The 15,244-nt window shown below is 37.2% G+C and overlaps 1 protein-coding gene across 3 annotated transcripts; it reads left to right on the top strand.

Moving 5' to 3' along the window:
• Positions 1-440: 440 nt before the first annotated feature.
• On the top strand, positions 441-15,203 carry RB195_021543 (uncharacterized protein; the record flags this gene model as incomplete). Of its 3 annotated transcripts, XM_064208342.1 has the most annotated exons (9): positions 441-502; positions 951-977; positions 9,458-9,526; positions 9,645-9,689; positions 11,820-11,870; positions 11,941-12,000; positions 12,085-12,171; positions 15,061-15,114; positions 15,170-15,203. In XM_064208342.1, 9 exons carry the CDS (start codon positions 441-443, stop codon positions 15,201-15,203), a joined length of 489 nt encoding a protein of 162 aa, XP_064064223.1. The 3 variants fall into 3 exon arrangements, with proteins under 3 accessions (XP_064064223.1, XP_064064222.1, XP_064064224.1); XM_064208343.1 differs by lacking the exon at positions 9,645-9,689; XM_064208341.1 differs by lacking the exons at positions 441-502; positions 951-977 and having other exon boundaries at positions 9,465-9,526.
• Between the last annotated feature and the right edge of the window lie 41 nt (positions 15,204-15,244).

Below are 15,244 nucleotides of genomic sequence, written 5' to 3'. Positions count from 1 at the left end.
ATTATATTCCTGGGCCAACACTTCCGAGGTGTCACTGTAATACTGGAAGCCTGTCACGACCTCTAGCGAATGTTATTACTCCTGCCAAATTTCGAAATTTACATCCCTCTCCATTTTCAAGGGATCTTTTGCATTAAATATTCACTGAAACGATGACTTACAGTCAGTTCTTATCCTATTTTCCATTCCTAACACAACCAGGTGTTTTCACATAAAAATAACAAATGTTAAAAGGTGTTCTATTGATGACTGTTTCGACAGGAAACAGTTTCACGAACAATCGGCTGATAGTTTTTTCCTCTCAATGCTTACAGTCCTTTTTACCCTTAGTGTAGTATCGTTCATTACATTTCTCATAATTACACCTAACCTTATCCCATTTTTTCCTTTGTTTTTCTTTTATGAAAGTCCCACATACATTCAATATTATCCCATCATTCATGGGATTTGTAGAGTCTAGTTTGTGTTTGAATACGCAGAAAGGAAGTGAAAAGAAGGCTGGGTAGACTGCTCATTCTATCCCCATATTCAACTAGTTTAAGATAGTTGAAAAGACAATTACTCTTGACAAAAAAAAGTAGGTTACTTTTTTGTCAATAGTAATTTTTCTACTGCTGCGATGATTTCACGAATAACCTTTGTTGTCTTTTTTCCATTGGCTTTATCAGTAGTTCTGACGTTATTATCAACAAAAAAAAAACATGTCCAAGATATGTGATGCTTAGACGGGCAGTCTCTAATATTTGTCTGATACTTCGTGGAAATAAGCATTCATTAGTACTAGTACGTTCAACTAAGACAGTTTATTCTGCAGTACAGTATAATCTACTATCAAACATTCCATTTTTTGGAAGCTCGTGACAAAAAATTTCAGCGGTTTTTCGTATCCACCAGTGGATATCAAGCAAACGTATTTTGCACTTCCAGACATAAAAATAATATATCTGCAGGAGCGGAAGAGACATTGGAACTCAATGGTGAGTCCTAATGTCTTCATTAAATATGCCTCAATCCTTTCTCTGAGTACATACATATCTGTACATTTTTACGTTTGCCTTATGCGAATTATATTAATATAACTTCTTAAATTATGGATCGCTTCTGTCTTTTTCTTTATACACTTTATTGGCTTAATGTATATCACGGCAAGAATACGTTTTTCCTTTCGAACTGAACAACCGTAACTACGGTCGATGATTTGGCAAAAAAAAGAGATGAAGCGCCAAAACCACCCAATTTGAAAAGCACATATCTGAAATAGAGGTAGGAAACTAGGTTAAAACATTTTTTCTTTATCTTCTCAGTCACTATCCGCGTTCTCAGTTTCTCTAAATTCAAATTACTATGTTGAAGAAAAGTAGCAGCGTAACTTCAAAATTTTTTATTTGAGCTCCGTCTACATTTTAATTTAGTAGAGGTTGTTGGATCTATGAGTTGTACGACTATAGTAAAAAAAAAGCGATGCTTTCGAGCTAAGGACAAAGTGAAAGCAGTTACTAGTCATAGATGTGTATCCAACAAGATTGCACTGATATGTCTCGCAAGAAGAATCCACGGCTAGCCTTTTATTGTGCGCGAATATCCATTCTGATTCTGACTCTACATGAAATTACATGAATTCCGCATGAGATGAGTTGCGTTAGCTCCTGTTCTTCAAAACTCTGCCAATACCGCTCATTTGTGCTCTTTTCATCCATATGACGTCCAAAGTATGTAGCTTGTACTCTCTTCGCAATTCTTTCCTTTTTCTTAAAATATCCATAAGCCCTCAGTTACAGAAGTTAACTATAATACAAAAGCGATCATGTATGAGACACTAACAGCAGGATTAAGAGAAACTTTTGATGTTGGATTCTTTTTAAAAGTAAGAAGAGCTCGCAGCGTAATGTCAGGGTATCATACCAAAAATAGAAACAGCGACTACAAACTCAGAGGGACCTTCATCCCCTGATGCATCAATTTGCCCAATTAGACAACTTTTTGCAGCCACTGAAGTATCAAAATGAAATAGCGTAACGAAATCTGGAATTTCACTGCTCTGAAAAATTACACTGAAAAATTATACCATAATCCACTTCACCCTTATTCATCCCCCCAATCCTATAGGTGAAAAGAGATGCATCGTTGGGTGAACTGATGTTTCGCGTGTTGCTGATGAATCTAAATGGACTTTCGTATTTTCGCTGTGATATTTGCAAACCACATTTCGAGACCTACCCTACCTTAACAAGTTCCAGAACTTTTGATCGAAAATTTTAAGGAACTCTGCCTTTGAAACAAATGAGCAAATTCCGAGGATCTATGCTTGGAAATTCCTCGAGATCCTTGGATATGCTCTAGGAAAAAGGAGTTCCACCGCTTTTCTTGAAGCGTTAGAAACCAACAGTAGCCTATTGTTTGTAATTACCGAGTTATTAGAATATCTGTATTCATGAAAACTCTGGTTCCTCTCATTGTAACTTCTCCTTAACCTCAGAAGGAAAAATCAGCCCTCTGCATTTCTATCTTTTCTGCAAGAATTCTTCAAAAACATTACAGACAGAAGGGAGGAGGACCTTGTCGGCCTCCCGACTCAACAGAGAAAATGGAAGCTTTCTTCTAATGCGTTAGATGCAATCATTTTTTTCCCGGCCCTTTCTCCTTAGTAAAAGACCACTCCTTTTTTATATATTTCTCATATATACATCAAAGCAAAGTCACAACATTGATGTCACTTGCTACCTTGCAATGCTTGTAAATGTAAGAACAACATACCTCTTTTCGGTTTCTATCTATGGGACAGAATTATAAAAGCTACAAGAAGTCTTCCACCTGCATAATTCTTCAAAAAGTAATTGTCTTCTCAGGGAAAACTCCAAGAGCTTAGAGTTTGCTTGACGTTCTTGGACTCCATCAAAGTCCAATTTTTCCTCTCTGCTGCAGCGTGCAGAGAGGGAAAATTGGACTTCGCGCTTAGGACACTCCCGTCTATAACCGAATCAGCAATCTAATAGTCAAGACTTTAGAAAAAAAATGCTGCTCGAATTACAGTGATCTGATGTCCTAATTGGGTAATCATCCGTCCTCAAGATGTGGTCACTCGAACTTTCAAACATTGTTTGTTACAGCATGAGACAAAATTTGGCCAATGTAGGAACATTTTTATTCGTGAGTCTTTCGTTGCAAAAATTTTGTTGCTAAACAAGGAACAGACTCCAGATCTAGTCCACAGAATGACTAAATCTTTTCGCTATGTTAGGTCATAACCGATCACTCAAAACTATGACCACTTAGCTTAATTTTTGCGATTTCTTCCGCCCCTTCTTTCGTTAAATGACTCACATATCGTAAGCACAGATATGAATTTAACTTTCTATGATAATTCCCCACAACGTGCTCGACATGACACGTAATGCTGATTAAATCACGAGCGATAAAACGATTAAAGGCAGCATTCCACGAATCTGACGTAGTGAGGGAATCCGCGGGAGAAGATAGAGATGGGGTTGTAAATTGCAGGGTCCGTGATGGTCCCGCTTATCTCTCTCTAATCGTGGTAAAAACGGCATGTAAGATAGCGTTTCTTAGCTTCTTACGATTTCAGCTGCAACGCTCCACCCTTGCGCACCCGTCGCGTACACGAACGAGCGGTCGAAGATCACTGATGCCTTTTCACCAGCCTATTCAAGTGAAACCAATGAATAGGCTGCTGAGGAGACCGGAACGTGTACATCGAGGAGCGTTCTTACGTACCTCGTGGGAAGTAAAGCGGTTCCCAGCCGTTTTTCTCGTTGAGTAGAGAAGGATGAGCGAAAAAATCCCAAAGATCCCACAATCTGCAACCAATCTCTAGCGTTACCAGCAGATTCCTTCACCACGTCAAATTCGTGGAATGCTGCCTTTAATAAGCAACAAAATATGACAAAACAAAATTGCGTTGTGAAATGAGAGTCCCCACAACATCAGCTTTTAATACCAAACGAATCAGAGATTTGTATCTTAAGAAAGATACGAAATAAATGAGTCTTCGACAAATTCTAAGAAATCTCCTGTTCATTCCCGCTTCTTCTACATTAGAAAGAACAAATGTCAGTTCCAGCTTTTCTTTATCTCTCGTGACTTTAACAGGAAAAACTTAGGTATTATTCCTTCCACCGAAGTCAGAATGGTCTGAAAATAGATTCGCGAAAAGATGCATATTATATTATCTCATTACATTATCTCTGCATAGTAATAACTCATTTTTGTGTTTTATTTAGTACTCTTTTTCTTCCTACATCATCTCTAGCGCCTTACTACATTTAAAACTGCCTTCAGAGAAAGGGTGAAAAAATAAGCACAATAACAATGGAACTATTTAAAATCAAAGGTGCTCCAAATCATTCAGATCTATTCACATGCTATTCCAAAGCTGATTTCAAGTATCAATACCTTCGAAAATCTGATAATAATGCGAATTTTCATGCTAGAATCTTTCTTACTGTTAGAGGAAGAGAATAAATTCAAGATAATAAAATTGTTGGAAACAACGAAGTGTTTTCTCATCCACAAGGCTCACCACTTTTTGAGCTCCCATTCAAGGAAATTAACTGGAAAAGACTGCCGAGATCCTTTATAACTGCGAGGAAGGTGGAGTGGCTTACCGGTGGTTCGGCAATGTAAAGTCTTAAGGTTGCTTTGCTGCTTCTATGTATATGTGAGGTGTTGCCAGAGTCATACTAATCCCAAAATTCTAGAAACTCTGGGATTCGATGAATTTTCTACAGATTATCGAAGGAAAATGATAGCAACCGCAGATTCTTTGGAATCTGACGTAGCTGCATCACATACATATTAATTTGTGTTATATGTTAACAGCGTATAGAAATTCTCTTCAGGATGCAGCAGTTAACTCATGCCAAGGGTGAGTTTTCGACTGGATACATAACAAAACATGTTAATTACAATAACAATGAGTAATCAATTTTGATGGAAATAACTGTAGGATATCTCTGGAAATAGTGCAAATCGGTTGGATTGTGTTTCCCTCCACTAATTAAACTCTCTGAGGATATCCTTGAATTCATCTTGGGGTTAATTCAATCTCAAACCAAACACACAAAAAACATTGCTCACAGAACAAAATTCCAACTCATTCGCCAATTTTTCAAACTTTTTTATTTCCTAGAATTTGAAATTTTTTGATTAGAAAAGAAGAAAAAGGTTACATATTATATATATATATATATATCCCGAAAAATGGGAAAATCAGAAAAGCACTTTTTTCAGATTGTCTATTGAACATTATATTTTTACTGAATTTTTTAGGCAATTATAGTTTGCAGTTGATATTTTGAGAAGGTAAATGTCAAACTCCAGAGAGTTCATCACCTTCGAGAATGGACCTTAGAGTTCTTAGGCTGCGGACAAAGATACATTAAAAGATATATACAAAGTTTCTCATATTTATGTTATTAGCAGTGTTTTTTCTAGCTGATAACATGTTATTAACCTTATAGAGTAATTACATGTACCTATGCATGCGAACCGTGAGTGTAGCCCAGGCAAGAGGTTCTGCTGCGAGTGCGCGGTCGGTTGATGGTTCAACCCCGTCCTTGAGGTAACCATTTCTTGAGTTGATAAATTGATATCAGACCTGTCGGAAAGAATGAAAAAACTGACTTGTCTGCAACGGCTTCCCACGCAAATCATTCTAGAAGCTAGACACGCGTTCGTAAACCTCAAACGATTCTAAATTGAAGTGAACGCATTCGCGCATACCAAGCCGACTGATTAACGAGAGACAATTTATCCATTTTCCCTTATACGTACCTTCTTTCAGCCATGAAAAGACGAAGATTTTTGCTTTTGTCTAACAAACATTTCAAACATAACTTCGACACGCTTAAAAGAAATACACTACGTGGAATAGAATGGAAGTTATTTTTCTCAAGTACTCTTATTTACCTATTTTTGTCTTTTTTTGTGAAATTCCCGAATTATTTTATTTCTCAAATCTTCGAACATTTATTCTCGTCAACAAACTGTGGTACTTAGTTGTGAGTCTTAAAAGTAATAAGCAAACCCTTTTTCACAAAAAAAATTATTCTTCATAATACTTTCCAAAATTTCCTGAGGTTTTGCACAGCACCCTTCATAAGCAACAAGAAGCTGCAGTACTGGTTTTCTCTCGATTTTTTTTTTCATAAAGTAAAAACCGTTATTTATAAATTTCTACTCAGTTTCCGCTTCACGTAGGTGTTAATGGAAATATTTAAAGACTTTTCAATGTTACTCTTATAGAATTCATGAGCTCCCTTTGGAAATTGAAAGAATTTCAAATTTTAAAACTAAACAATTCAAATGGTCTTTGTTGATAACGTTTCCGGATTGACATAGATGCTTCCTATTCCATGGAAGAAGTTTGTAATGGACTCCGTAAAAGCACTTGAATGCCATGGACACTCTGGATATGGATCGGAAACTATCATTTCTTGAGCGATTTTCAATTTTTTTTTTCTATGCTAACTACCATGTGGATACTTTCTAACGAGGGTAGTCATCACTTGGACATAGCCACTTTATTTATGACCTCGATATGGCGTAATTAAATCCGACAACACTAATATGTCAAGGAGATTTTAACATATGATACAATAACTCAACTTCGCCGCTGCTCTACCTCAATACCTCAATCTAATCGTACCGCTGATCAGTCTAACGCAAAATTTATCACCACGATGCCCGGTATCTTCGCAGCAATTCTTCTCAAACACTGCAGATTTTATCGAACGCCAACTTCCATAGCCTCAAAAATAGGCTTATAAGGGAGTCTCCTTTGCAATCAACTCACTTCTCTTAGTACTCCGATCTGTTCAGTAGTAGATGCCTCCATTCCTGAATTTTCCTCTCCACACAGCTAATTCCCAACACCTTAGGACATTTTTTTTACGTCTTTGAGCCAACTAATAGAATATTACAGTGGGTAAAACACTCCGTAAATCTTTACTTAACTCATTTTTCTCTTTACATTCTACATACTGCCTACTGTTGGAACTTCTCTGAGAACATCTAAATTTCCTGATTTGCTAGGTTTTCACCGAATAGAAAGCACAGTGACTCATTTGGCTAATCGCCTATCGCTTTAATTGAGCCAAAAATAAAACGAAGACAAGGGACAGAATCGGAAAAGATCTTCTGCGAATATACGACTAATGTGGATCCAACTGAGCCAGATGACTTTGTATTAGCAGCATGGCAGAGCAGTTAATTTGAATTCAAGAGTAATTCCTGCCTAGCAAACGTTTTTCCCTCAAAGGAGTAGTACCAGTAAAGCATTTGAATCCACAAATTTTGCAGCTTTTATAGAGAATTTAACCATTGTACACGTTCTATTTGATCTCGCTTATAACATATGATACATCCAGCAAACTCGTAATAAATAAAAATATGGAAACCTACAAAATCACCTTGCGCTTCACAAATAATTCAACTAAACGTCCTTTTTCCCAGTTTTCTTTTAAGCGAAAAAACGTCTCCGATTCCATGCAAGAGCGGAATTATGCACATCTTAATTTTGTGATTTCTAGCTACGTATTTCAAATCTACGCTATTTCTATCCACGTCCTCCACGGATCGCTTTCCCTAGCCGTAATTTTAATTTCGAGAAAACATCACCGGACTGCATAAACAGAACCATTGATAATAAGTTTGACTTCTCAATCAGATATATTTCATTTATCGGATAGACTACTTTAATTCAGATTGTGAGGAATAAAGAATTCCTCAAACTGAATGTTTTCATAGACGAAGGCATTGGTCGCTACAATTTCCGTTTGCGAGCAAACCATTGTTTTCTGACTAACTCGTAATTTCCGTTTTAATGGTTATATGAAAGGTTCCTTTAAAAAAATCTAAACGAAACTCACAGAATCCTATTTTCATAATGATGTTAATTGAACAACTAACATAATAGAACACGTCTAATTAAACATCTATTATAAACCACGAAGGAGACGTTCAGAAAGTCTTAATAACCATAGGTATGTCACACTTAAATCGCTATGTTAATCCTCATCTGCCATTCATCGTATAGGCATTGAAGAAACAAAATGATTCGAAAAAAATCCATAACTAATAATCCGTTATGTACTTATGATACTCCATAACTTCACTTCCACTCACTCATATTATTCATTTCTCTTCACACATTTTTTTCTTCAAATTTTTCGCGTAATTATCCTTCTTCAGATATTGTAAAACAAACAAAATAAACTGTCTTGGTTTTTTAACGAATGATATCACAACTTCCCGTAAAAATGAGCTGTATATGTACTTTTTCTGGTACTAAAAATTTCAACTCATATTTAACGCTAATTGTCCACTAATTGTCCACCACCAATTTCACACTCATGTTTTGTTAAGGAGAAGAACCTAAAACAATTTTTTTTACAACATACTATAGTAGGACTCTATTAAAAGTCGTAATACAGTGTTTAACCACAAAAAAAAACCAAATAACTATCACAATTGAGGGTTGAAATTTGAATTTTCTAAGAAGTAATTGAAATTTGGCAACTGATGGCTCTAACTCGTTTTCAGTAATCTTCTTCACTTCAGTTTATAAGTAAATGTCACAAAAACTAAATTTTACATAACGAGACAATTGGGATTTTATAAGTCAAAAGGGACGTGTGCACTTGCATTCCCTACCTTCCGAATTCTCAATTATTTGTCTCGCAAATCCATGGGAAAACAGAACAAAAACTCGCCTCTCCGGCTCCAACGAATCATTTTATCTGGCTCTAGTCAAGAGTAAGGAGAAAAAAAAATCATGTGAAAGCATTTGATGTTTCGATTGCTCTGCTTTTCTTAATTTGAGACCTAATTGTTTCCATATACTCGATCTGTACCTTAACAACATCATAAAGTAATGAAATTCTTCGCAAAATTACCTGCAGTTGTTTCTCCGTCATATTTTCGCTCTTCCGTTCATTTCACTTTTTTCCGTGAGAAAATAACTGAAAGAGGATAGTATTGTGCTTTTAGCAAGGGCAGAATAAAAGCATCTAATATCTAAACCTTGCATCATTCTGTGAAACTTCCTTCCTACTGTATTGCAGACCGTCTCAGCATTTTCCCTACTTCATTTTCTTTTCTTTGTTTCCTCAGTTGTCCCTCACCATATTTAATGCAGAACGACAGTAACTTTCATGGCTGTGTCAGTTACATCATCAGCTTCTTTTTTACAAGGCACATATTGCGTGCATAATTCGTAGTTTGTCTAAAATTGACCATTCATGATAACAACACAATTTGACAGTGACACTATGTACGTTTGCAATGAACCTTCCTCCGTACATAACTTTTCTATCCATCTGCTAATCTTCTAAAGACTCGCAAAAATCCACATTTCCAAGTATTTTTTTTAACTTCAAGCCAAAATTTATCGTATTCCAAATTATCAATCATCAGTTCTTACATTTCTTTCATATTTCAGGGTTGACATGATTTTTCTTTATTTATTGTTGGGTGTCGTCTCTGCATCAGTACTGCAATATGATCCACGGTAAGTTGCTTTTCTGGATTACTCCTTTTTTACTGAGCATTCACCGAAGAAACTAATGTAATAGAAGTCACAGACAGAACAAAAAACAATTCAGGAACATGCCACTTTTTTATTTTAGAACGACGTTGACCTCATTACTCTCTAAACGGTTGTCGTTGCCGTCGTGAGTTCACATCGTCTTGTGTATTTGTGCGTTGTCCAATAGGATAAAACTAACCACTGCGCTTCTTTTTCGCGGAACAACCTTAAAAGCAGTACGAAACTACGAAACTGACGACGTTGGGATCTCTCCATAAGGGAAAAGATAGGGGTAGTGGTGTAAATCAAAGGAATTAGCACGGCCATCCTCAATTCCCCTAATTATCCTTGAAAAACAGCGTAGAAAACAGCCTTGTCGACCTAACTTCTCTAAAAGGCACCTTAATACGCGCCTCGACTGTAAGCAAGTAGACCAAAGTTAGTGGTTCCTATTGCAGCTTATTCAAGTTAAACCAATAAACAGGCTGCTGAGGGAACCGGTGCGCTATAAGTCCGATTGAAAAGGAAAATCCGATTGAAAAGGACACCTCCCGCGAAGCTTTTCAGGACAATTAGAGAGAATTGAGTGTGGTTGCACTCATACTTGTGAGCTTCAGCCTCAACAATATCTCTTCGTAGATACATCCCAACATCGTCAATTTCGTGATGTGCTGCGTTTGAATAATGTGATGCACCCTATCGTTGAATTACAAACGATCCGGTTGTGTTTGTAGTGAACCCAATTTCGTTATGTTTTCCTTGATTGAAATTCTAGTTCCTTTAGGTTTGTTTACAGTCATGTATACTCGTATCTCCTTATATTGGACTTCTAGTTCTCCTTTAGATCGCTAGTGTTTTCAAGATACAAGCGCAAAAATATCAACGCAAGAACTCTGCGCTGAAAAAAGTCTCCGTTGGAGTCATTCATTCCAATTCAGTCCTAAACGGACTTAATCAAATTAATTTGACTTCATTATCTATAGAGACGAGTTATAAACGTAAAGGTGAATGAGCTTTGATTTTTTCAGGTCATTTGGCTGCTGAAAATTGAGTTGTGACATGAGAAACGTATAGTTTTGTTTTTGATAGTTTTCTTTTCCGGATACCCTCTTTTTGAAGTAGTCAATAGTCCCATAACATGTTCATAACTTAAGAGAACCAACAATTCTATGGAGAACAAGTGCTTTTGGTTTCCCCAATAGATTTATTTTAGTCTCCCTGTCCCACTTTCCATAAATCTCGGTATGATGACGATTCAGTAGTAGTTTTTTTTTTTTTTGGTTTAACTGCAGACGGGGTTGTTATAACCTTCTCTTCTTGACTAAGGTTTCCACGAATTCGCCTTCTTTAGAGCCTGAAGGGTTGAAATCGAATGTGATTAAATCTGGTCAAACTCTCAGTCTGTCCAGCAAAGCAAATCCAGAGCCTACTTTCGGATCTCTTAGCTTTGCTTCCGTTGCTAGATACCCGCACTGAACTCGTCGCTGCACTGTTTACAGGAGATCAGATGAACAACACACGAACTCATGTGATCACCATCTTTGTTATCCGGAAAAACTTTTCACTCTGGTATAGTCGAAATACGGATTCATACGAGCTTGAGATTGCAAGGCGCAGCTCTACAATCGTCACAAATTCTAAAAATCTCGTATCCAGCTCGTCTTAACAAAACAAATATAGATCCGTTTTTGACCGATTATTTATTGTTCCTGAACTATGTACGTAGTCAGGATAACAGTCCGATGTTCTACTTATACAAAAGTGGAATCGAGTTCAATGGAGAAACGCGAGCCATGTGGACGATCAAAACAGAGAAAAAATGGAAATTCGAAAAGGGAGATGCAAATTTCACTTATACATGGCACTACTTAAACTGTATGCCTAAAAATTCCAGATATGACAGTATTCTTCAGAATTTCACAGCAAATATGCACAAAAAACATTAGTAACTACTATTTTAAAACTTTCATTCAATTCTGGAGATAGCAAAGGTACTACGATGTTTGATCACAATTTCTATCTATAGACTTTTCGACGCTGAACATTAGAAATTCCAAAAGAAACGACCACGATAAAGGTCTGGAACGGAATCTGGACAGAGAATGAAAAATTTCAAAAAAGAAATGAGAATCCGCATTCGAAACGGTTTGGAAGAATACTGAGCAAATTTGAGCGCTCATTAGTTCCGAATGTTTTAACTTCTAATTGTCCTTCCACATTGTTGAGAGAAAAAAAAATTCCTATAACTTCCATAACAATGCTACATATATTTTAGGTACTTAATGTCTCACTATGACAAAAGAACATTGGATTTCGATGACCCAAGGTAGGATACTGAATAAAAGCTCCTTTTTAATTCCGCTAAATACTGTGTATTTCGCTTTTGCCTATCCTAGGTTGTTCTCTTCAGCGTTTGGCAAAAGAAGTGGATTTCCTGCCAGATCGCTTAGCTTCCAGTTAGTTAACTGATTCTTAGCGAAAATTTTCGGAGTTGCTTGAAGTCCGTCGTATACAGTAACATATAGCGGCATCGTTTATAGAATCGTGAAACGATCCCCATACTTTGGCTCTGATGATTCTGAAGACACATACGAGAAACGGGATGGTATGGAATTGATGGATCCGAGGTAGGTGCATCGTACGGGGTAAGAAAAAAGTAACCAGACCGTTTCAGTTATTCTTTCCTATCGGGAAGATAACGAAAATTTTACAGAGAATGTCAGGAGAGGGAAAAACATTGTGCAGGAAAGGGTCTTCTTTTTTTCCTTTCTTTTCCATAGAATGGATAATATAGAGAGGCATAAAACTTCAGAAATCTGTTTCTGTGACACTTTTTATTTGTTCAGTTGTTTTCTTACTAAGGTATAGAAGGATAAAGCACACGGCGGTGATAAATCCCTAAAGGCATGTACCTTGGGGTTCCACTTTAATCTGCCTTACAGTAACTTGCGGGGGAGAGCTGATGTGTTAAGTCAGTGTTTTTATCCTCTTAGAAAAATTCGTTTCCAATTTAATTACTATGGAGGGATGAAGGGGTTGGTTGGCACCAGGGCGGTTTCGAACCATTGATCCTCCGATGGTGCAGTCACAGCCGAACATCTTTCCAACTGCGCTACAAGCGCCCCTTTTATTTGCTATTATTTATTACTATTATTTACTATTATTTACTACTATTATTTATCCCCATGAATGAGACATAGTGTACTAATTAATCGATTGACCCATTGATAGTTGTGATCATGATTTTGATGATGACGTCAACTTCTGTCCTCAGTTAGGCTCTGCCCATCGCTGTAAGTATATTAGAGACAAAACGACACGAAACACGTTGTGTAAGCGGTAGTGCTCGAAGCGATACGGTGGAGCGTAGCGGTCAGTATCCAGATGGGACCCTTGCTGACACCATTCTTTGCTGTGGTTCGCGATGGTCCCACCTCGATTCCAACCGCTATCTCCACCGATATCTTCCTTCGATCGCAGCCGTTTACGCAGCTGCACCATGGTTCATGTTGTTTTGACCGTACCAAAAAGGTAGGAGGAAAAACTAGTTTCTTCGTCTAACTATCTTGAAAATCCAAGCGTTTCTGATATTTGTTTGTTGAATGTGTGGATGTGCACAGAATCATCTTGTAGCGAAGGGATTAAATCCCCAATAGTATCCCTTCACCTGCCCGAAAATCACCAACTATTTAGATTTTCGAGATCAAATACAATAAAACTAAGCAGATATTCCCTATTTTGTTCTCATCTTATTTCTCGACTTTTCCCATTAATACTCGGCTTTTTCAAATTGCACAACGTTTACGCACCTGTACAAATTCCTGACGTTCAGCTTTGTTTGCTTTTGAAACGCATAGAATTCCAACAGTAGCAATCAGAAAAAAAAAGTGCTACAAGGTCCTATTAATGGTAGGAAGAATCCGTCGAATGGCAGCTTATTCATCCGGGAAACCTCAAAAGAGCATAATATAATATAAACAGCGAAATAAATAGTCGTCATTGTTTTTTTTTCTCTTCAACGCAACGCAAAAATGTCAATTCAGATTCAATAATATTATTTCAATCGTTCCAAAGTAATGAAAAGAAGGAATGAACAGGAATGACTTAAAATTGCTTAGAAGACCTATTATATTTAATTTTTATATGATGTACTTCACATCTGCATATGAAGGAAAAAGAAAAAAACTTGAAAATTACCGTAGGATCAAATATACAACTACAGTACTCGGAGTTGTAAATGAATATATTGTCTGGTTGATGTTCATATCAAAATACATAATTATTTGCTGTAATAAAAATTTTCAGAATACTGCTTAGTGAACCGATCAATATTGGAGTAGAAATGCGAATGCACTGCTTTGAGCATGAGATCGATAGATCATACTGACATCTTTCACATTTTGACCTCCTTTCTAATAAACTTCATCAAATTAAAACGGTTCTACGTACGGATTCTTTTAACATTTTTATGAGTGCTCAGATTCTCTTTTATCTCTACAAAAGCTTATTTACAACGGTACTGTTGTCCTCCTAAAAAAAATCCTAAAATGCTTACGCAGCTGTGTATAATGTTAAACGCAAAAGTAGTTAGAAAAAAATTGAACGCTTCACAAATGGATCAATATCGCTAGATTGTCCAGGATAAAAATGGGATTGTAATACGGGTCAAAAACTCCAGAATGTGTACGTAATCATCTCGGCTTGAAGGAAATACTACGAAATTGACCATACCACAAAATTGACGACGTTGTTGGAGTCTCTCCAGGAAAAAACACGGTTAGGGGATGTAGATAACGAGTACGACCGGAATCGCCCTCAATCCCCTCCAATCGTCCTGAAAACAGCGTGAGAAACTCCCTTTCAGTACGAATTCTCCAACTAGGCACCTCATAACGTGTCATTCCAGGTACACGTGCCACGATCGAGTACATGATGATAAATAGGATTTCCAAAGTGGCCTATTCAGCAAATTCAATGAGTAGACTGCAGAACGAGTCAGCGCGTGTAACAAAGATGGTGTACAAGGTACCTCGTAGGAAAATTCGTACAGCAAGGCCGTCTCCCACCCGGTTTTTCGGGGCGATTAGGGGGATTTGAACGCGAACACGGTCGTGCTCGTAATCTATGCCCTTAACATTATCTTTTCGTTGAAAGACCCCAATTTCGCGGTATGGTGCGTTTAGAGAAGACATGCGTTCAGGATATGAGCAAAATGAATATGAGCTGATCATGAAACTTAATGCACATTTTCCAACGCGACGATCCATTCAGCTCAGTTCACTTTCCCACATTTACATAATCATCCAGATTAGTCGCCACCCTCAATAGAAGTGTTCTGGAAGTGACTCAGGACACGAATTAATAGCTGACAATCGCAAGAACAACCTTAGGTGATATATTTCGTTAATTCCGCCTTTTAACTTAACTTTAACTATAGGAAATTTAAACGTCACTTTCCTTGCGTCACACCACCTGTCCACAGTATTTTATCTCGTGCATGAATTTTACGTCTTCAGGTTTTTCACGAACTCATTCGGCAAGCGCTCAGATTTCCTGTTTGATGACCCAAGGTATCCAGATTTTCATTTGAACATCTATCTATTGTTCGTTTAACTTCTCCTTAAGGTTTTCGTCAGTGTCGTTCGGTAAGCGACGATGAAGTAGACGACAAAGAAGAATACACAGATCGGCAGTAATTAC

This window comes from Necator americanus, chromosome X, assembly GCF_031761385.1.
Source record: "Necator americanus strain Aroian chromosome X, whole genome shotgun sequence".
NCBI classification, from domain to species: Eukaryota; Metazoa; Nematoda; class Chromadorea; order Rhabditida; family Ancylostomatidae; genus Necator; species Necator americanus.
This window is presented reverse-complemented; position numbering and strand designations above follow the sequence as displayed.